Source organism: Chiloscyllium plagiosum, unplaced genomic scaffold (genome assembly GCF_037043375.1).
Source record: "Chiloscyllium plagiosum isolate Xiang-an unplaced genomic scaffold, Cpla_swu_hap1 HiC_scaffold_44, whole genome shotgun sequence".
NCBI lineage: Eukaryota > Metazoa > Chordata > Chondrichthyes > Orectolobiformes > Hemiscylliidae > Chiloscyllium > Chiloscyllium plagiosum.
Window position 1 is genome coordinate 11803575 of NW_028270182.1, and position 23828 is coordinate 11827402.

The 23828-nt window shown below is 53.0% G+C and overlaps 1 protein-coding gene across 1 annotated transcript in view; it reads right to left on the minus strand.

Moving 5' to 3' along the window:
• LOC122544395 (fibroblast growth factor 11-like) overlaps nucleotides 1–23828 on the minus strand; it is a 99142-nt gene that overhangs the window by 23148 nt on the left and 52166 nt on the right. The window contains exons 2-3 of the mRNA XM_087983068.1: nucleotides 8870–8980; nucleotides 2011–2114 (exon numbers count right to left, since the gene is read on the minus strand). Coding sequence (XP_087839194.1) covers nucleotides 2011–2114; nucleotides 8870–8980 — 215 coding nt within the window. The remainder of the gene's footprint in view (nucleotides 1–2010; nucleotides 2115–8869; nucleotides 8981–23828) is intronic.

Below are 23828 nucleotides of genomic sequence, written 5' to 3' on the forward strand. Positions count from 1 at the left end.
CTGTACACACACAACCGAGCAGTGAGAACCTGTACTGTCTACAGTGAGAGCACAGTCTGTACACACACAACCGAGCAGTGAGAACCTGTACTGTCTACAGTGAGAGCACAGTCTGTACACACACACAACCGAGCAGTGAGAACCTGTACTGTCTACAGTGAGAGCACAGTCTGTATACACACACACAACCGAGCAGTGAGAACCTGTACTGTCTACAGTGAGAGCACAGTCTGTACACACACACAACCGAGCAGTGAGAACCTGTACTGTCTACAGTGAGAGCACAGTCTGTACACACACACAACCGAGCAGTGAGAACCTGTACTGTCTACAGTGAGAGCACAGTCTGTATACACACACACAACAGAGCAGTGAGAACCTGTACTGTCTACAGTGAGAGCACAGTCTGTACACACACACAACCGAGCAGTGAGAACCTGTACTGTCTACAGTGAGAGCACAGTCTGTACACACACAACCGAGCAGTGAGAACCTGTACTGTCTACAGTGAGAGCACAGTCTGTACACACACAACCGAGCAGTGAGAACCTGTACTGTCTACAGTGAGAGCACAGTCTGTACACACACAACCGAGCAGTGAGAACCTGTACTGTCTACAGTGAGAGCACAGTCTGTACACACACACAACCGAGCAGTGAGAACCTGTACTGTCTACAGTGAGAGCACAGTCTGTACACACACACAACCGAGCAGTGAGAACCTGTACTGTCTACAGTGAGAGCACAGTCTGTACACACACACAACCGAGCAGTGAGAACCTGTACTGTCTACAGTGAGAGCACAGTCTGTACACACACAACCGAGCAGTGAGAACCTGTACTATCTACAGTGAGAGCACAGTCTGTACACACACACAACCGAGCAGTGAGAACCTGTACTGTCTACAGTGAGAGCACAGTCTGTATATACACACAACCGAGCAGTGAGAACCTGTACTGTCTACAGTGAGAGCACAGTCTGTACACACACACAACCGAGCAGTGAGAACCTGTACTGTCTACAGTGAGAGCACAGTCTGTACACACACACAACCGAGCAGTGAGAACCTGTACTGTCTACAGTGAGAGCACAGTCTGTACACACACACAACCGAGCAGTGAGAACCTGTACTGTCTACAGTGAGAGCACAGTCTGTACACACACACAACCGAGCAGTGAGAACCTGTACTGTCTACAGTGAGAGCACAGTCTGTACACACACACAACCGAGCAGTGAGAACCTGTACTGTCTACAGTGAGAGCACAGTCTGTACACACACACAACCGAGCAGTCAGAACCTGTACTGTCTACAGTGAGAGCACAGTCTGTACACACACACAACCGAGCAGTGAGAACCTGTACTGTCTACAGTGAGAGCACAGTCTGTACACACACACAACCGAGCAGTGAGAACCTGTACTGTCTACAGTGAGAGCACAGTCTGTACACACACACCGAGCAGTGAGAACCTGTACTGTCTACAGTGAGAGCACAGTCTGTACACACACACAACCGAGCAGTGAGAACCTGTACTGTCTACAGTGAGAGCACAGTCTGTACACACACAACCGAGCAGTGAGAACCTGTACTGTCTACAGTGAGAGCACAGTCTGTACACACACACAACCGAGCAGTGAGAACCTGTACTGTCTACAGTGAGAGCACAGTCTGTATTCACACACAACCGAGCAGTGAGAACCTGTACTGTCTACAGTGAGAGCACAGTCTGTACACACACACAACCGAGCAGTGAGAACCTGTACTGTCTACAGTGAGACCACAGTCTGTACACACACACAACCGAGCAGTGAGAACCTGTACTATCTACAGTGAGAGCACAGTCTGTACACACACACACACAAAACCGAGCTCTCTGGGTGTTGGCTCAGGAAGGTTGGATCCTGTCTGTGTGGGGTTTTCTGGATGCAGGTCTGTGTGTGTGTGCGTTTCAAACTGCAGAGCCTCCCCCCCCACCCAGTCACCTTCCCGTTCTCCTCCCAGTCACTCACCGACGTGTACATGTAGCCATCGCAGTTCATGGCTACGTAGAGACCAGTCTTCACCCCCTGAATTGCCACCACTCTCAGACCAACGGGAATTAGGTTGAAGAGAGCTGAGGAAAGGAAGACGCAGTTGAGCTGTGCTGAGCCTCGGTAAAATCTCGTTGTGGGTATATGTTTGTGAAGGGAGGGAGGGAGATCTCTGAAACATCCCCCTTTCCCTTCAAGCACATTCCCTTCTACTGTAGGGAACATCTCCCACCCCACCACCTCCCTCTCCTCACTCAATCACCGCAAATAGATTTTTGCCAAACAGTTTTCCAACAGGTTCCCCTCAGATGTAGCCCTGCATTCCTGTAGCGCCTTTCACCACCTCAGGACTTGCCAAAGCAGGTTATGCCCGATGAAGCACTTTATTTTCTGAGGGGTAGCTACATAGGAAGGGTTGCAGGTGAAGCATGCACAGCAAGATCTCACAAGCAGTGACAAGATAAATCACCTCATGAGACCCTGGACTGACCACCTCCTGCTGAAGAGAACCCCATAGAGGGGGTCAGGTTGTAGGGGTCAGACGGATAAGTCGTGTCACTGGCTGGCACAGAGGGTACACTCAAGGTGTTGTTGTTGCCGGGGGGTCATATGGGGAGGACAGGTCAAAGGGCAGCCATTCGGAGCGTGAACTTCCAGCTTGTAGGCCTGACACCAGAGGGAACGCAGACCTGGGTGGCATTAGGGGACTCGTGGGGACAATGGAAACGCTTTAAGGATGTCAACCAAGCATCCCTGACACGGTCAAACTGACCTTCTCACGGACACGTGGAGAGGTTTCATGGGAAATAGGCAGAGCCAGTTGGAGGGAGTGCACAGACCCCGAACGAGTCAGCTTCCCAAGTCTGTGTCTCCGAATCGGTCGGACCAGAATGGAAGCAAATCATCCCCATTCCGGAGGGACTGAAACTCACAGCTCACGGCTCCTGCTGAGACTTAGTTTTACCCCACTTTTACAACTCATTCACAGGTTTGTGGGCATTGCTCGCTCGGCCAGCGCTCACTGTCCGTCCCTAATTGGTCAGTCACATCGCTGTGGATCTGGAGTCACACAGAGGCCAGACCGAGTGACGATGGCAGTATTCCATCCCTTCCCTAAGGGGCGTAAGTCAACCAGATGGGCCTTTCACAACAATCAGTGTGGCCAGCGCTTTATTGAACTCACATTCTGAGTCCTGGCACGTCGGGATTTGATCCCGTGTCCCCAGAGGATGAGGCTGGGGGTTCGGGATTACTGGCTGTGAAAGGACCACTGCGCCACACGCTCCTGCTGCTGTCCTACTGTGGGAAACATCCCTTTGTAAATCAGAGGGACATCACTGTCACACACAACATCTCCCACACGCCCCCCTCACCCACCTCACACTCCCTCACACACTCCCCCAACTCACACCCCCTCACACACTCCCCCGCACCCACCTCCCACCCCCTCACACACTCCCCCCCCACCCACCTCACACCCCCCACACACTCCCCCCGCACCCACCTCACACACCCTCACACCCTCCCCTCACTCACCTCACACACTCCCCCCCTCACCCACCTCACATCCCCTCACACAGCCCCCTCACCCACCTCCCACCCCCTCACACACTCCCCACCTCAGCCACCTCCCACCCCCTCTCACACTCCCCCGTTCACCCACCTCACACCCCCTCACACACTCCCCCCTCACCCACCTCACACCCCTCACACACTCCCCCCTCACACAACTCACACCCCCTCACACACTCCCACCCTCACCCACCTCCCGCCCCCTCACACACTCCCCCCTCACACACACCTCACACCCCCTCAAACACTCCCCCCACCTACCTCCCACCCACTCACACACTCCCCCCCTCACCCACCTCACACCCCCTCACACACTCTCCCCTCACCCACCTCACACCCCCTCACACACTCTCCCCTCACCCACCTCACACCCCCTCACACACTCCCCCCTCACCCACCTCACACCCCTCACACACTCCCCCCTCACACAACTCACACCCCCTCACACACTCCCACCCTCACCCACCTCCCGCCCCCTCACACACTCCCCCCTCACACACACCTCACACCCCCTCAAACACTCCCCCCACCTACCTCACACCCCCTCACACACACCCCTCACCCACCTCCCATCCCCTCACACACTCCACCCCCTCACCCACCTCACACCCCCTCACACAATTCCTCCCTCACCCATCTCCCGCCCCCTCACACTCTCACCCCATCACCCACCTCACACCGCCTCACACAATCCCCCTCTACCCACCTCACATCCCCACACACTCCCCCTTCACCCACATCACACCCCCTCACACACTCCCCCCTCACCCACCTCACACCCCCTCACACACTCCCCCCCTCACCCACCTCCCACCCCCTCACACACTCCCCTACCTCCCACACCCTCACCCACCTCCCACCCCCTCACCCACCTCACACCCCCTCACACACTCCCCCACCTCACACCCCCTCACCTACCTCCCACCCCCTCACACACTCCCCCCTCACACACCTCCCACCCCCACACACACTCCCCCCTCACCCACCTCCCACCCTGTCACACACTTCCCCCTCACCCACCTCCCACCCCTCACACACTCCAACTCACCCACCTCACACCCCCTCACACACTCCCCCCCACGCACCTCACATCCCCTCACACACTCCCCCCCGCACCCACCTCCCACCTCCTCACACCCCCCTCACTCACCTCACACACTCCTCCCCTCACCCACCTCACAACCCCTCACACACTCCCCCCCACACCCACCTCACACACTCCCCCCTCACCCACCTCACACCCCCTCACACACTCCCCCCCGCACCCAGCACACACCCCCTCACACACTCCCCCCCTCACACACTCCCCCCTCACACACTCCCCCCTCACCCACCTCACACCCCCTCACACACTCCCCCACCTCACACCCCCTCACACACTCCCCCCTCACCCACCTCACACCCCATCACACACTCCCCCCTCACCCACCTCACACCCCCTCACACACTCCCCCCTCACCCACCTCTCACCCCCTCACACACTCCCCCCCACCCACCTCACACCCCCTCACACACTCCCCCGCTCACCCACCTCACACCCCCTCACACACTCCCCCGCTCACCCACCTCACACCCCCTCACCTCACACCCCCTCACACACTCCCCCCCGCACTCACCTCACACCCCCTCACACACTCTCCCCCTCACCCACCTCACAACCCCTCACACACTCCCCCCATCACCCACCCTCCATCCCGTCACACACTCCCCCCCTCACACACTCCCCCCCTCACCCACCTCACACCCCCTCACACACTCACCCCTCACCCACCTCCCACCCCCTCACACACTCCCCCCCTCACCCACCTCACACCCCATCACACAATCCTGCCCTCACCCACCTCACACCCCCTCACACACTCACCCCCTCATCCACCTCACACCCCCTCACACACTCACCCCCTCATCCACCTCACACTACCTCACACACTCACCCGCACCCACCTCACAACCCCTCACACACTCCCCCCATCACCCACCTCCCATCCCGTCACACACTCCCCCCCTCACCCACCTCACACCCCATCACACAATCCTGCCCTCACCCACCTCACACCCCCTCACACACTCACCCCCTCATCCACCTCACACCACCTCACACACTCCCCCCTCACCCACCTCCCACCCCCTCACACACTCCCCCTCAACCACCTCACACCCCCTCACACACTCACCCACTCAACCACCTCACCCCCCTCACACACTCACCCCTCACCCATCTCCCACCCCCTCACACACTCACCCCTCACCCACCTCCCACGCCATCACATACTCCCCCCCTCACCCACCTCACACCCCCTCACACACTCCCCCCTACACCCACCTCCCACCCCCTCACACACTCCCCCCTCACCCAACTACCACCCCTCACACACTCCCTCCTCACACACCTCACACCCCCTCACACACTCCCTCCCTCACCCACCTCCCACCCCCTCACACCACCCTCACTCACCTCACACACTCCCCCCTTACCCACCTCACACTCCCTCACACACTCCCCCCACACCCACCTCACAAACTCCCCCCTCCCCCACCTCACACCCCCTCACACACCCCCCCTCACCCACCTCCAATCCCCTCACACACTCCACCACCTCACCCATCTCCCGCCCCCTCACACACTCACCCCCTCACCCACCTCACACCCCCTCACAAAATTCCCCCCTCACCCACCTCACACCCCCCACACACTCCCCCCTCACCCACCTCACACCCCCTCACACACTCCCCACCTCACCCACCTCACACCCCCTCACACACTCACCCCTCACCCAACTCCCAACCCCTCACACACAACCCCTCACCCACCTCACGCACCTCCCACCCCCTCTCACACCCCCTCTCACCACCTCACAACCCCTCACACACACCCCCCTCACCCACCTCCCACCCCCTCACACACTCCACCCCCTCACCCACCTCACACCCCCTCACACACTCCCCCCCTCACCCATCTCCCACCCCCTCACACACTCCATCCCCCCACCCACCTCACACCCCCTCACACACTCCCCCCACACACCTGACACCCCCTCACACAGTCCCCCCTCACCCACCTCCCACTCCCTCACAGACTCATCCCTAACCCACCTCACACCCCCTCACACACTTCCCCCCTCACCCACCTCACACCCCTCCCACACTCCCCCCTCACCCACCTCCCAACTCCTCACACACTCCCCCCTCACCCAACTCCCACCCCATCATACACTCCCCCCCCGACCCACTTCACACCCCCTCACCCACCTCCCACCCCCTCACACACTCCCCCCCTCACCCATCACCCACACCCCCTCACACACCCCCCTCACCCACCTCCCACCCCCTCCCACACTCCCCCCTCACCCACCTCACACCCCCTCACACACTCCACCCTCACCCACCTCACACCCCCTCACACACTCCCCCCTCCCCCACCTCACACCCCCTCACACACTCCCCCCTCACCCACCTCACACCACCTCACACACTCCCCCCCTCACCCACCTCACACCCCCTCACACACTCCCCCCCTCACCCACCTCACACCCCCTCACTCACTCCCCCCCTCACCCACCTCCCACCCCCTCACACACTCCACCCCCTCACCCACCTGACACCCCCTCACACAGTCCCCCCTCACCCACCTCCTACTCCCTCACACACTCACCGCTCACCCACTTCACACTCCCTTACACACTCCCCCCTCACCCACCTCACACCCCCCACACACTTCCCCCCTCACCCACCTCCCACCCCCTCACGTACTCCCCCCCTTACCCACCTCCCACGCCCTCCCACACTCCCCCCTCACCCACCTCACACCCCCTCCCACACTCCCCCCTCACACTCCCCCTCACCCACCTCCCACCCCCCCATACATTCCCCCCTCACCCACCTCACGCCCCCTCACACTCTCCTCCCTCTCACCCACATCTCACTCCTCATCTACATATCCCCCTCATCCACTTCTCCCTCTCACCCACCCCTCCCTCCTCACCCACTCCTCCCCCTCACCCACTCCTCCCTCCTCATCCACCCCTCCCTCCTCATCCACTCCTCCCTCTCACCCACTCCTCTCTCCTCACCCACATCTCCCTCCTCATCCACCCCTCCATCCTCACCCACTCCTCCCTCCTCACCCACTCCTCCCTCTCACCCACTCCTCTCTCCTCACCCACATCTCCCTCCTCACCCACTCCTCCCTCCTCATCCACACCTCCCTCCTCACCCACTCCTCCCTCTCACCCACCCCTCCCTCCTCATCCACATCTCCCTCCTCACCCACCCCTCCCTCCTCATCCACATCTCCCTCCTCACCCACTCCTCCCTCCTCCCCACTCCTCCCTCTCACCCACTCCTCCCTCTCACCCATCCCTCCCTCTCACCCATCCCTCCCTCCTCACCCACTCCTCCCTCCTCACCCACACCTCCCTCCTCACCCGCATCTCCCTCCTCACCCACATCTCCCTTCTCACTCACTCCTCCCTCTCACCCACTCCTCCCTCTCACCCACTCCTCCGTCCTCACCCACATCTCCCTCCTCATCCACATCTCCCTCCTCGCCCACTCCTCCCTCCTCCCCACTCCTCCCTCTCACCCACTCCTCCCTCTCACCCATCCCTCCCTCCTCACCCACTCCTCCCTCCTCACCCACACCTCCCTCCTCACCCACATCTCCCTCCTCACCCACATCTCCCTTCTCACCCACTCCTCCCTCCTCACCCACATCTCCCTCTTCACCCACTCCTCACTCCTCACCAACTCCTCCCTCCTCACCCACATCTCCCTCCTCACCCACATCTCCCTCTTCACCACTCCTCACTCCTCACCCATATCTCTCTCCTCACCCACATCTCTCTCCTCACCCACATCTCCCTCCTCACCCACATCTCCCTCCTCACCCACATCTCCCTCCTCACCCACATCTCCCTCCTCACCCACATTTCCCTCCTCACCCACATTTCCCTCCTCACCCACTCCTCACTCCTCACCCACTCCTCCCTCCTCACCCACATCTCCCTCCTCACCCACATCTCCCTCCTCACCCACTCCTCCCTCCTCACCCACATCTCCCTCCTCACCCACTCCTCCCTCCTCACCCACATCTCCTTCCTCACCCACTGCCACCCTGTCTGCCTCCTTCTTCACCGTCACCCGCTGCCTCATCCCCAGCAGCTGCCACCCCATCCCCCGCTGCCCCTCCCCACCACCACCACCCCCCCCCAACCTCGTCTTCACCCACTCCAACTGTAGGCCCATGTCCCAGATGGCATCGTCTCACCGTATGTACTCATCTCATCCTTGGTGCCATCCAGCCTCCCGTCGGGCACCAACTGTAGATAGTATCCAAGTTGGCAGAATAGACGGGTAATGATGCCCCTCAGCTGGGGATCTGGAGAGGAACGGGACAAAGAAGGTCAATACAGTACACTCTCAGAATATTTCACCAGCTGCTTGATGTGCCCGTCAAAATTCAGTGACAGAAACTCAGCAGCCAATTGCCGCACAGTAAGATCCCAAGAAGATCGATAACGAGGTGATCCACATTTTGAAAACAAAGCCGGTGTTGGTTGTGAGACAAGAGTCATCCAGAGGCTCAGGGTCTGGGGTGGGCCTCCTTGGGGACACCGGAGATGTTGGTTATGAGATGCCAACTGTTTCAGCTCCCAGCATGCCTTGCATGTTCCTTGGGGTACTCACTGCGACTCCACCATCTTGATTGCGAAGAGGTACGTTGTAGGACCCAGCGCAAGTGTCAGCTTGGACCGCGGATAATCCGATAACGGATCGGCCCTCAGGTAGGTTGGGGAGCGTTCTGAGTTCTCCTACCAATGGCCAGGTGACGCCAGCTCAGGCTGCGTGAGCCACCAAGCAATGACCATCCAAACAAAGAGATCCCCAACTATTCACCCCCGATGTGTTTAAAACCCATCTGGTTCGCTAACGCCCTTAAGAGAGGGGAAATCTGCTCTCTGTACCCCGTCTGGCCTACATGTGACACCGAGGCCCACAGCAATGGCGCTGATTCTTAATGGCCAACTGAGCCAGTCATTTCAAAGGCGATTCGGCACAGAGACGTCCTGTGAAATTATCGCAAAAACGCCAAGTCCTCTGTCAGATGATCGTGGGTTCACGCCCGACCTTGGAGTTAGAATCATGGAGTCGGTGCAATGCAGAAGGAGACCACTCTGAAAAGCATCCTGCCTACACTCAGCTCCCCCTTCCCCCTCCACCCGACCTCCGTAACCCCGCACCGCTAATCCACCTATCCTGCAAATCCCTGGACACGCCGTGGCAATTTAGCACGGCCAACCTGCGCATCTTTCACCAAGGTGAATTGCCCAACGCGAGTTTGTGGCAGTACTGGGGGCATGTGGGGTGGGGGGGGGAGGGGGTTGGGGTGATCACATTTTTACCACTCAACCCAAATCGCTCACACCAGGACAATTTGGTGATGATCACATTATCCGTCTGCGGGAATTTGCACTGGGCAGTTCGGTTGCTGGCTATCCTAATGTGAACGACAGCCGGAGGTCAATGGCAGTGAGGCAAGTTGACATGGCCAGGTGCTACAGAAATGCAAGTTCTGTCTTTTCTTGTGTTGAGTGAGCTCCCCTGTTGGGGGTGGGGTGGGGAGCCTGGATGAGGAGGTAAAGGGTTAAACAAGACCTGCTCACTGAATTACTCCGAGTTTCCATTAATTAATGGGCTTAGTGTTGCCAGGACAGTAAAGTGACTTCAAGTAGATCAGTCAGCTTTTACTGGGAGAGATTAATGGGGAAGTCTGACAGGCTACGTCCAATCAGGCCAATGGACAATAAAATATGAAATATGGCGCTAATCTTTATCTTTTCCAAAGAGCTGATTGACGCAGTTAAATTGTTTCCTTTAATCTTTCTTCAGTGTTGTAAACAACTTGCAAAGGTGGGGGGGGCGTGGGGGTAGAGGGCGAATAAATGTTGTTCCTTCTTGATTCTAACCTCCAGCATCTGCAGTCTCTAACCTGAATAAATGCCGTGACAATCCCTGGGCCTTGCGGTCCGTGAGGCAATCTCCACTATCGGGGCTTTTGGCCCTCTCCCCTCTCTCTCTCTCGTGTGGACAGCTTGGTGTCAAGGGGCAAAAGGACAGGCCTGATAGACGCGTCTCACCCCAGGGCAGGGAGTTAGTTCCACTTGGGTGGTACAAAACTCCAGGGCATCATCAAAATAACAACAACCTGCATTGACATAGCACCTTGCTAAATGCCTCACGGGCTCTTCGCAGGAGAGTTAATCGGACAAAATTTGACGCCAAACAGCCATTTGAAATGAGGAAGGGGGGATTCTGGGGTGGACCTCAGAGCACGGTACTTGGCAGCTGAAGGCTGGGAGAGTGCGTTATACCCACCCCCACCTCCTCAGGTTGTCTGTGCCTACAGGCCCAAATCCAGGCCTACCATTCAGCCTGCGGCCTAAGCTGGAAGACCCGGGCCTTGTATCGGCTCATTTGGGTGCCTGAGCCCAAATCCAGCCATACCAATTCCTAGGGGGGACGTTAGCCCTATATCCTCCCACCTGGATCTGTAGAACCAAATCCTGGCCTACTGCTCATTCAGGGTCCAATCCCAGCCCTGCCACTCACTCTGAGGCCTCAAATCCAGTGGTGTGCCTGGGTCTCATAGCCCAAACCAGCCCTCACTTGATTAGATTAGATTCCCCACAGTATGGAAACAGGCCCTTCGGCCCAACAAGTCCACACCGACCCTCCAAAAAGTAACCATTCCCCTAACCTATATTTACCTCTGACTAATGCACCTAACACTACGGGCAATTTAGCATGGCCAATTCACCCTGACCTGCACATCTTTGGACTGTGGGAGGAAATCCACACAGACACAAGGAGAATGTGCAAACACCACACAGACAGTCGCCCGAGGGGTGAATCGTACCCAAGTCCCTGGTGCTGTGAGGCAGCAGTGCTAACCACTGAGCCACCGTTTGGTTCCTGGGCCCAGAGCCCACTCTTCCTGGATCTGGGCTTTGATCTATCCCTCACCTAAATGTAGAATCTTAGAACCCCTATAGTGTGGAAGCAGGCCATTCAGCCCATTGAGTCTACACCAACCTCCAAAGATCATCCCACTCAGACCCAACCCCTACCTTATCCCTGTAATCCTGCATTTCCCATCCCTGGAGAGTACGGGCAATTTACTGTGGCCGGTCGACCCTGACCTGCACATCTTTGGACTGTGGGAGGAAACCGGAGCATCCGGAGGAAACCCACGCAGACACGGAGGGGGAGAATGTGCAAACTCCACACAGACAGTCGCCTGAGGTTGAATCGAACCCGGGTCCCTGGCGCTGTAGTTCAGCAGTGCTAACCACTGAGCCAACGTGCCACCCAATGGCATGTAGGTTATAGGTTGAAAACCAGCCTATTCATCTATGACCTGGGACCAAACCAAACCGTGTCCCTGAAAGGTTTGAGTTGGATAAATCACCTGGACCAGATGGGCTATGTCCCAGGAGATAGCTGAGAGGCACTGGTGGTGATTTTCCAGGAATCGACAGAGTCAGAGAGGATCCCAGAAGACTGGAAAATGGTAAATGTATCAACTCCGTTTAAGGAAGGAGGAAGGCAAAAACCAGGAAACCAAAGCCTGACCTTAGTTGTTGGTAAGATTTTAGAGTCCATTATTAAGGATAAGACTGTGGAGTACCTGAAAAGTGCATGGTAGCATAATTATTGTAACAAGGTCAGCCAACTGGAACTGATGGAATATGAGATCCCTGATTGGGGCTGTTAGTCTGGTCCAATCAGGGAGCCCTGGCAGATACAAAAAAACGTCATCGAGATGTACACCATGGAAACGGATCTTTAGAGATATTGGCACTCTTGAGAGACGGTACTAAAGTCAAGGACTGTAAATAAAGGGTGACTTGATGACAGGACCGCGGCCTCTGTAGAACGGCAAATGAGCAAGTTAGACAAAGGAGAGCCAGTGGATGTGATCGCTTTGGATTTCCGAAAGCCCTTTGACAAGGTGCTGCTCAGGAGGCTGCTGAATAAGATGAGGCCATGGTGTTAGGGACAAGGTACTTACATAGTCAGATGATTGTCTGATTAGCAAAAGGCAGAGAATCAGGAGAAAGGGGTCTTTTTCAGGGTGGCAGCTGGTGACTCGTGGAGTTGCACAGGGGTCAGTGTTGGGGCCATCCCTATTGACGCGATACATTAATGATCTGGATGAAGGAACTGAGGGCTTTGTTATTAGGTTTACAGATGAGGCAGTGATAGGTGGAGGGGCAGGTAGTAGGGAGGCTGAAGAAGGACAGGTTAGGAGAGTGGGCAAAGAAGTGGCAGATGAAATACAACGTGGGAAAGTGTGAGGTGGGGAGAATAGAGGCGGGGACTGTTTTATAAATGGGGAAAGGCTTCGGAAATCTGAAGCGCAAAGGGAGTTTGGCGTACTCGTTTGGAATTCTCTGAAGGTTAACTTAGAGGCTCACTCGGCGGTTAGTAAAAATGCAGTGTTAGCGTTTATTTCAAGAGGGCTAGAATACAAGAGACGCACTCCTGAGGCTGTCGAAGGAAAATTTGAAATATTGTGAGCAGTTTTGGGCCTGACGTCAAAGGAAGGATGTGTTGGCATTGGATGGAGTTTTTAAGAATGGCCTCGGGGATGAAGGTCTTGTCAAATGAGGAGCAGTTGGGGAGTTTAGAAGGATGGGGGGGGGGGGGGGTTGTGGTGAGGGGTATCTGATTGAAACTTGCAGAATAGTGAGAGACCTGGATAGAGAGGAAGGTGTAGGAGAAACTAAGGCCCCAGGGCATGGCCTCAGGGACGGCCTTTGAGAACGGAGATGAGGAGAAATTTCTTTAGCCCAGAGGCTGGTTAATCTGTGGAGCTCAGTGCCTCAGAGGGCTGTGGAGACCAAGTCGTTGAGTGTATTTAAGACAGACGTAGACAGGTCTTGGTGATTAAAGGGGTCAAGGGTTACAGGGGGAGAAGGCAGCAGAGCGAGGTTGAGAAACATGTCAGCCATGATCGAATGGCGGAAGAGACTCAGTGGGCCGAATGGCCTGATCCTGCTCCCATATCCTCTGGCCCTCAATCATCCATATGCCCTTATCCAGAACCAGCCCAGTTGGAGGTGCCAAATGGCACCTTTTACTGTGGCTGCGATATACTGTTGCCTTATCTGTAAAGAGCTCGGGGCTAATTAGGCAGGAGTTGGGTGTGTGAGGGTGTCGGGGGTCGGGGGGGGGCACATTCATGGCTGCACTAGTGAGTCAGGGAACATAACACTGGCTCAAGTTAGCCTGCTGACCAAGCAGCACGGCAATTTGAATTAAAGACAAGCTTTGCAAACCTCAACACACAATTTAACATCCACGTGTCTGGCAACAACCAGATGTAACCGTGGCACTCAGATAGTTTGCTAAAAACTACCTCCCTGACCCTGGTGTCCAGACAGTTTCCTTCCACTTACCTGGAGCGTCGGAGGCTGAGGGGTAACCTGACAGAGGGTTATAAAATCCTGAGGGGCATAGATAGGATAAGTGTCTTCCCTGGGGTGGGGGAGTCCAGAACTAGAGGGTGTAGGTTTAGGGTGAGAGGGGAAAGATATAAAAGAGACCTGAGGGGCAACTTTTCCACACAGAGGGTGGTGTGTGTATGGAATGAGCTGCCAGAGGAAGTGGTGGAGGTTGGTACAGTTGCAACATTTAAGAGGCATCTGGATGGGTATATGAATAGGAAGGGTTTGGAGGGATATGGGCCGGGCGCTGGCAGGTGGGACCAGATTGGGTTGGGGATATCTGGTCGGCATGGACGGGTTGGGCCGAAGGGTCTGTACATCTCCGTGACCCTACTTTGCAAACAATCTCCAGAGTGCTGAGTCGTTGCAAGCCACACCCTTCCCCACCACCCCACACAGCCCCAGCCCAAAACCCCTCTGAGAATCTATCGCCCATGGGTCCAGGCATTTCCAGGACAAAGTTACAGGGAGCGTTAGCTAATGGCTGTGCTTCAGCGAGCAGAATGAGTTCAGGCATTTTCTTGGCAAGTTTGCTGGGTGAAACTTCCAAGATGCTGGTGAGAAGGACTCTGCAAGGTTAATGAGCTGAGATTATTTTGGCCAACGTGCAAATGGACTAGTAGATGTGTCAAAGCCAGGCCTGAACTTGCCTGACATCACTATCATTTCCATCGTTTCTCAATAAGTGCCTGCGTTTATGAAAGGTTCAGCATCCATATTAAATGATGCTTTTAAAAGAGCTTTGTCAGACTTTTATGAGTGACCGATTACCTCTTAAATGATGGGATTCAATTAGCTGTGTTTTAATTAGGGACCATTACATAATACAGTGCAGGCACTAACACAGCAGATCAATACTGCAGACTGGGGGGGGGGGAGACATTTCCATCACACTCCTGCTCTGCTTTGGAGGTAGTGGAAGGATTCTGGGGGAAACAGAGGGTCAGTTACTCACTGCAAAAGGGTATCTGGAGAAAAACGAGATATAGACGAAAGCTACACTGTCCCCCATCAAACACTCCCAGGATAGGGACAGCATGCGGTTAGATACAGAGTAAAGCTCCCTCTACACTGTCCCCCCATCAAACACTCCCAGGGCAGGGACAGCACGGGGTTTGATACAGAGTAAAGCTCCCTCTACACTGACCCCCCATCAAACACTCCCAGGACAGGGACAGCACGGGGTGAGATACAGAGTAAAGCTGTCTCTACGCTGTCCCCCATCAAACACTCCCAGGACAGGGACAGCACGGGGTTAGATACAGAGTAAAGCTCTCTCTACACTGTGCCCCATCAAACACTCCCAGGACGTGGACAGCATCGGGTTAGATACAGAGTAAAGCTCCCTCTATACTATCCCCCATCAAACACTCCCAGGGCAGGGACAGCACGGGGTGAGATACAGAGTAAAGCTGTCTCTACGCTGTCCCCATCAAACACTCCCAGGACAGGGACAGCACGGGGTTAGATACAGAGTAAAGCTCCCTCTACACTGTCCCCCCATCAAACACTCCCAGGACATGGACAGCATGGGGTTAGATACAGAGTAAAGCTCCCTCTACACTGACCCCCCATCAAACACTCCCAGGACATGGACAGCCCGGGGTTAGATACAGAGTAAAGCTCCCTCTACACCGTGCCCCATCAAACACTCCCAGTGGTGTTCCTGTCCTCGGAGTGTTGGATGAGAGTAGAGGGAGCTTTACTGTGTATCTAATCCCAGGCTGTTCCTGTCTGGGCAGCGTTTGATGGGAACAGTGCAGATGTGACTGAAAACGAGGGCCCTTTTTTCCCTCACGGCTGGAGATGGAAAGATTTCCAAGCCACGGTTGGAAGGAGATCTGGGACAATCCTCCCAGCATCCCCCGGCCAAGATTCATCCCTGGTCGACCCTTTTCGGAAAGATCTGAAGGAATTCGAGAGAGGGCACAGAAAAGATTGACAGGAATGATTCCAGGGCTGAGGAGCTTCGGTGATGTGGATAGACTGGAGAAGGTGGGATGGGTTTCCTTTAGGAAGGGAAGGTGGGGAGGGAGATCTGACTGAGAGGTTCAAAACCCTGAGGGGGCCAGGCAGACGTGAAGGATCGAGTAACAGATTCATGACGGTTGGAAAAGAAGTGTGGAGGCAGGTTTTCACCAAGCGAGTCGTCAGGAACCGGGATACACTCTCTTTTAGTCGAGGCTGTCAGGAAGGAGTTGGATTTGTCTTGGAGACGGCAGAATACGTAGGGTCTACAAAGCACTGGCACTCAGAGAACTGGCGCAGACGTGACGGGTTGAATGGCCAGGGTCTGCGCTGGAAGAATTTCTGCAACGGTGACACTTTTCATTGGGATGTCTGGAGGTGGTGTGCGGTGCTACATAAATGCGTCTCTTCCTTTCTTTTGCGTGAACGAAAGGCAGGTGAGTCAACCTTAACCCTCAGGAGCTGTACATCACAGAGGCATCAGGGAGACCTGTTAGAGCACCATCTTTTCAATCAGTTTAAAAGTGTCTTAAAGGAAGTGGATGATGTGACAGCGTTTCAGAGATTCACGGTGAAGGCTATCGATTGCCCTAATGACTGCCAACGCTTTCCCGCAAATTGGCAGCCCATTAATATGCAGCTAATTGAATTCAAGAGCTTAAGAGCCAATTGTCGATGGAAGGTTTTCATCATTCCAATTAAAACAAAAGCTTTTTAAAAAAACCACAACTCTCCGAAGGTCATGAAAGTTTAACGGTACACGCTGACCGGCATTTTGTTGCTGATTTCGGATCTACTTAATTTGGGTGACGGCATGGCAGGGAGGGAGTCCCAGGGTTTTGACACTGAATGGATGTTTCCAAGTCAGGAGGGTGAGTGGCTTGGAGGGGAACTTGCAGGGAATGGGGTATTCTGCTACCCTTGCCCTTTTAGGTGGCAGAGGGATTTTGGAAGCTGCTGTCTAAAGGAGTAACTACATTCATGAGTAAGGTGTTCAACCCCCCGACCTTGACCATTCCAGACCATGTTCTACCTCAATGCTATTACCCCTCCATATATCCAGGTATCTTTGGTATCTACAAGAGAATACTTACAGTGTGAGAACAGGCCATTTGGCCCACCTAGTCCACACTGATCCTCGGAAGAACATCCCACCCAGATCCATATCCCTACCCTCTTCCTGTAACCTGACATTTCCTATGGCCAATCCACCCTAACCTGCACATCCCTGGGCACTATGGGTAATTTAGCACGGCCAATCCCCCCCTAACCTGCACATCCCTGGGCACTATGGGTAATTTAGCACGGCCAATCCACCCTAACCTGCACATCCCTGGGCACTATGGGTAATTTAGCATGGCCAATCCACTCTAACCTGCACATCCCTGGGCACTGTGGCCAATCCACCCTAACCTGCACATCCCTGGACACTGTGGCCAATCCACCCTAACCTGTACATCCCTGGACACTGTGACCAATCCACCCTAACCTGTACATCCCTGGACACTGTGACCAATCCACCCTGACCTGCAGGTCTTCAGACTGTGGGAGGTAACCAGAGCACCTGGAGGGTACCCACACAGACAACGTGTAAACTCCACACAGACAGTTGCCAGAGGCTGGAATCGAACCCGGGTCCCTGATGCTATGAAGCAGCAGTGCTAACTACTGAGCTATTGTGCACAGAACTAGAAAGTGATTGAAATCTGCGTTGAACATATTCAATGACTGAGTCTTCACAGGCCACTGTGGGTGGTGAGTGACAAAGGTTAACCAGCCTGTCATTCCTCCTCATTTCAGTCAACACTGGCCTGCACCTTATTCTGTGACTGTGACCCCTGTTTATAGGAACCTGTGACTATGCCATGCTTTTAAGCGGTGAGCTTTGTCCTGGTTTATTTTAGAGAGAGATTGGAGGGCAGGTGCTGAGCAGTCTATGGAAAGGTAAATAGCTTGTGAAGCCTTGGGTTTTATTTTAAAGCTGGAACAATAGAAGCAGCCTGGCTGGGTGTGACTGGCTCCCATCCCCAGAACCTGGGATTTTAGGTTTAGCTTTCAGCAGTTGTTGCTGGGGTCTCAGCAGGATTGGAAGGCAGTGAATCTCTCCCGACTGCTACATTCTCTCTCTCTCTCTCTCTCTCTCTCTCTCTCTCAGAACTGTCTTTTGATGTTCTTTCCTCTTGGACTGGAGAACTGCATATGAGACAGCCTGTTTTCGCAATTTGCCTTTTCACCAATGGTGTGTTTATGGGATGTTACCATATTCCTGTTTAGTCGTAAAATAATCTATTATTCTGTTAAGCTTTCTACTCGAGTTAAGTTATTCCAAGTTCCTCTTTCTTTTGTTGTGTTTTAACTATAGTGTTTGAATAAATTGTGTTTTGTTTAACATTGAATTGCATCTGGAACACAGCACCTTTGCAGAGTTATTTCAGAGCCCTGCTTTGTAATTTTCAATGACATCACCTCTCAATCTTTGAAAACCTCGAGAAAACAGGCTGCGCCTCCTCATAAGACATTCCAACCATACTGGGAATCGGTCGGGTGAACCACCACTGTATGGCCTTCCTGAGGTCAAGTCGCCAAAACTGAACTCAAACCTCAGTAAATTATTGGCGTGTACATTGAAGGTGGTGAATCTGATGCTGACAAGAGGGTGCTGCTTTATCTTGGATGGTGTCAAGCATCTTGCATGTGATTGGAGCTGGACTCACCCAGGCAAGTTGGGAGTATTCCATTGAAATCTTCACTCTCTCCTAGTATTCCGTTACAGTCCTGACAGGTGCCTTGTCAGTGGCCATGCCCTGGGGAGGCAGGAGGTGAATTACTCACCAGCCTCTGACCTGCTCCCACAGCCACAGTATTTCCATGGGCTGGTCCAGTTCAGTTTCTGGCCAATGGTAAGTCCCAGAATGTGGACAGCTGCGCGCTAAGGTATGGTGAGGTAAAGATTAGATTCCCCACAGCGTGGAAACAGGCCCTTCGGCCCAACCAGTCCACACCGACCCTCTGAAGGGTAACCCACCCATTCCGCTCTGACTAACGCACCCAAATTTGGACTGTGGGAGGAAATCCACGCAGACACGAGGAGAATGTGCAAACTCCACACAGACAGTTGCCCCGAGGCTGGAATCGAACCTGGGACCCTGGTGCTATGAGGCAGCAGTGCTAACCACTGAGCCACCATACCGCCCCACATCCTGAGGTGAAGTTTCGATGTTGCATCTACCCTTCTCTTCAATAAGCAACATTAAATCCATTGAAAGGAACCAGATACTTTGAACAATTCTAAGACACCGGCTTTTGTATTGAGTCAGCGTGATGTCCAGTTTGACACCCCAGTATTTAGGGCTAATGCCCGAAACGTCGATTCTCCTGTTCCCTAGATGCTGCCTGACCTGCTGCGCTTCTCCAGCAACACATTTCCATCTCTGATCTCCAGCATCTGCAGACCTCATTTTCTCTATTTATTTTTAGAGTCAATTGAGCTTGGGTATTATCAACAGTAAGTAACTGAACGCATCTGTGAGAAACCAAGGAAAGCAACTCATTGAACCCTGTGGTGCAGGTTGGTGCTATTGGACTATGTTTCCCTGGCTTCTTTTCCCTTTCTCAGACCCAGTAGCCATGTTATTTCTATCTTTGTGAGTTGTGTGTTGCAAATAGCCCAGTGGTATTATCACTGGAGTATTAATCCAGAAATTCTAGCTGGGAGCCTGGGTTCAAATCCTGCCATGGTGGGATCTAATTTTGGGGCGGCTCAGTGGTTAGCACCAGGGACCCAGGCTCGATTCCAGCCTCGGGTGACTGTCTGTGTGGAGTTTGCACATTCTCTCCGTGTCTGCGTGGGTTACCTCTGGGTGCTCGAGGGCTCATGCCCGAAACGTCACTTCTCCTGCTCCTTGGATGCTGCCTGACCTGCTGCGCTTTTCCAGCAACACATTTTCAGCTCCGATCTCCACGCCAACCCTCCGAAGAGCAACCCACCCAGACCTCACTTTCTCCTCCCACAGTCCAAAGGTGTGCAGGTTGGGGTGGATTGGCCATGCTAAATCACCCGTAGTGTTAGGTACATTAGTCAGAGGGAAAATGGGTCTGGGTGGGTTGCTCTTCGGAGGGTTGGTGTGGACTTGTTGGGCCGAAGGGCCTGTTTCCACACTGTAGATAATCTAATCTATTCTAATTTAATCAATTGGGAGTATTTAAAAAGGGTAAGCTATGGAGAGATATAAATTAATAACTTCCTAATAACATTGGTTAAAGACAATTTTTCATAATAAACAGTTGTTTTCGTGTTATGTACAAAAACCCAACGGATATTTTACTTTAACCAGAGTTCATCCATCAAGTCAAGTGGGGACTTTAGATGGGGTTTGACCAAATTTTTCATGACTGGAGGCTGAGGGGTGACCTTATAGAGGTTTATAAAATCCTAAGGGGCATGGATAGGGTAAATTGTCAAAATCTTTTCCCTGGGGTCAGGGAGTCCAGAACTAGAGGGGATAAGTTTAGGGTGAGAGGGGAAAGATTTAAAAGGGACCTAAGTGGCAATTGTTTCACACAGAGGGTGGTGCGTGTATGGAATGAGCTGCCAGAGGAAGTGGTGGAGGCTGGTACAATTACAGCATTTAAAAGGCATCTGGATGGGTGTATAAATAGGAAGGGGAGAGGGATAAGGGCTAAATGCTGGCAGGTGGGCCTAGATTAGGTTAGGGTATCTGGTTGGCACGGATGAGTTGGACCAAAGAATCTGTTTCCATGCTGTACATCTCCATGAGTCTATAACTCTGGGAAATAGTGGGGTTTGATTACCTTGAGCAGAAAGCGAGGACTGCAGATGCTGGAGATCAGAGCTGAAAATGTGTTGCTGGAAAAGCGCAGCAGGTCAGGCAGCATCCAGGGAACAGGAGAATCGACGTTTCGGGCATAAGCCCTTCCTGACGTCATGACAATGAGGATTCCAGAATGTTAGCCACATTTATTACACTTTTCAAGTGTTATTGCTTGAACAGATTATTATGTAATAGATCATTCTTCCATCCCCCCCCAGCTCCCCCCCCCCCCTCCCCAAACGCGGGAGGCTGACGATTTGTGGTATCCCACCAAGAACAGTTATAACTTGAGGGACCCTTTACCAGAGCTTGGTTGTGACACTGGACGCACAGAGAATCAATCTCACATTTTCAAGAGTTAAAAATCACACAACACCAGGTTACAGTCCAACAGGTTTATTTGGAAACACTGGCTTTCAGAGCGTTGCTCATTCATCAGGTGGTTGTGAAGGAACAGCGCTCATAAAGCTAGTGCTTCCAAATAGACCTGTTGGACTATAACCTGGTGTTGTGTGCTTTTTAACTTTGTCCGCCCCAATCCAACACCAGCACCTCCAAGTCACACTTTTAGACAGCGATTATCAATCTCCCTGGCTTAGACACAGAGGATTGTTCTCCCTCACCCAGACACAAAGCATTGAACTCTAATCTCGACATAGAGTATCGATCTCCCTCGCTTAGACTCAGAATAATGAACTCTCTAATCTAGACACACAGTGTCATTGTATCTTATTCAGGGACAGAGTATTGAACTCCTTCATCTCAACACAGAGCATCAATTTCCCTTGCTTGGCCACAGAGCATCAATCTCTCTTGGTTAAACGCAGATTTCCTTGTTCAATCAATATGGAGATAGCTCTACGAGAGAAGGGGGAAAACTTGACCTCTTCCTTGGAAATAAGGCTGGGACCAGTGAGGAGGTTATTCACAGGCAAAGGGATGTTTGGCAAGTGGGAAACGTTCAAACGTGAGATGAGAGTTCAGGGCCAGGTGTTCCTTGGGAAGACTGGATGACTAGAGATATTGAGGCTCTGGTCAAGAAAAGGGAGAGGGTACATGTCAAGTTTACTAGACAGAAGTGGGTACTGAAGATGCTGGAGATTAGAGTCAAGATTAGAATGGTGCTGGAAAAGCACAGCAGGTCAGGCAGCATCCGAGGAGCAGGAAAATCGACGTTTCGGGCAAAAGCCCTTCATCAGGAAAGTGTGTCGATTTTCCTGCTCCTCGGATGCTGCCTGACATGTCAAATTATAGGCAGCTCAGGTCAGGTGAATCTCTTGAGGAGCATAGGGGGTGTAAAAGTACACTCAAGAGGGAAGTCAGGAGGGCAGAAAGGGGACATGAGATAGCGTTGGCAGATAAAGTAGAGGAGAATCCAAAGAGACTTTTCAAATATATTTAAGGGCGAAAGATGAACTAGAGAGGGATTGGGTCCTTGAACAAGGAACAAGTTTTTCCATGTATGGAAACCACAGGAGAGAGGTGAGATCTTAAATGAATATTTCTTGTCAGCATTAACTGTGGAGAAAGACGTGGAAGCGAGGGAATGCTGGAAAATAAATAGCGATGTCTTGTAAAAAAAATTGTTTGTAGAGGTGCTGGAGGTCTTAAAATGCATGGAGATAGATAAATCAGGAGGACCTGATCCAACGTATCTCAGGATGTTCTGGAGATCTTGGGAAGAAATTGCGGGGTCCTGAGCATAAATACTTGCTAGCAAGTTTTGAGAAGATTTGTAGCTCAGTTTGAGGTTCTAACACCTACAAAATACCGTGCAAGAACTGTAACAAACACGACATTGGACAAAGAGGCAGAAAACTAGCCACCAGGATACATGAACACCAACTAGCCACACAACAACATGACCCTCTCTCACTAGTATCCTCACATACGGATGAGGAAGGACACCACTTCGACTGGGACAACACATCTATCCTAGGACAAGCCAAACAGCGACACCCACGAGAATTCCTAGAAGTGTGGCATTCCAACTGGAACTCTATCAACAAACATATCGAGTTAGACCCCATTTACCACCCCCTGAGAAAAAGAACAGGAAATGACATCACCATAGGAAATGATATCACCTCAGGAAATTACATCACCAACCCAAAGAAACCCAAACGTATAAGCAGAAATCATCAGCAGTGCTTTGTCCAGAGGCTCACTGAAGATGTTACCTACCATGGTGGCGAAAGGTCTAAAAATGAACATTCCAGCTCAGCGAGCAAACCTACATCCATAAATACTTGTATCATCAACAAACACCAGTGAGATGCCGGAAGACTGGAGGGTGGCTATTGTTATTGAAAGGAGACTGCAAGAAAAGGACAGGAAACCACACACCAGCGAGTGTAATATCAGTAGTGGGTAAGTTGTTGGTGGGCATTCTGAGGGGTAGCATCTCCATGCACTTGGAAGGGCAAGGACTGATTTAGGGATAGTCAGCATGGCTTTGTGCATGAGAAGTCATGTCTCACAAATTCAACTGAGTTGTTTGAAGAAGTGACCAAGAAGATAGATGAAGGCAGAGCGGTAGATGTTGTCTAAATGGACTTTAGCAAGGCCTTCGACAGGGTTCCACATGGTTAACAAGGTTAGATCACATGGGATTCAGGGATAGCTAGCCAACTGGATACAAAATCGACTTAATTAAACAGAGGTTAGTGGTAAAGGATTGTTGTTCGGTCTAGAGGCCTGTGACCAGCGTTGTGCCGCAAGTATCAATGCTGGGTCCACTGTTGTTCATCATTTATACAAATGATCTGGATGCTAATACATTCTCCCCGTGTCTGTGTGGGTTTCCTCTGCGTTCTCCGGTTTCCTTCCACAGTTCAAAGATGTGCAGGTTAGGGTGGATTGGCCGTGCTAAATTACCCATAGTGCCCAGGGATGTGCAGGTTAGGGTGCATTGGCC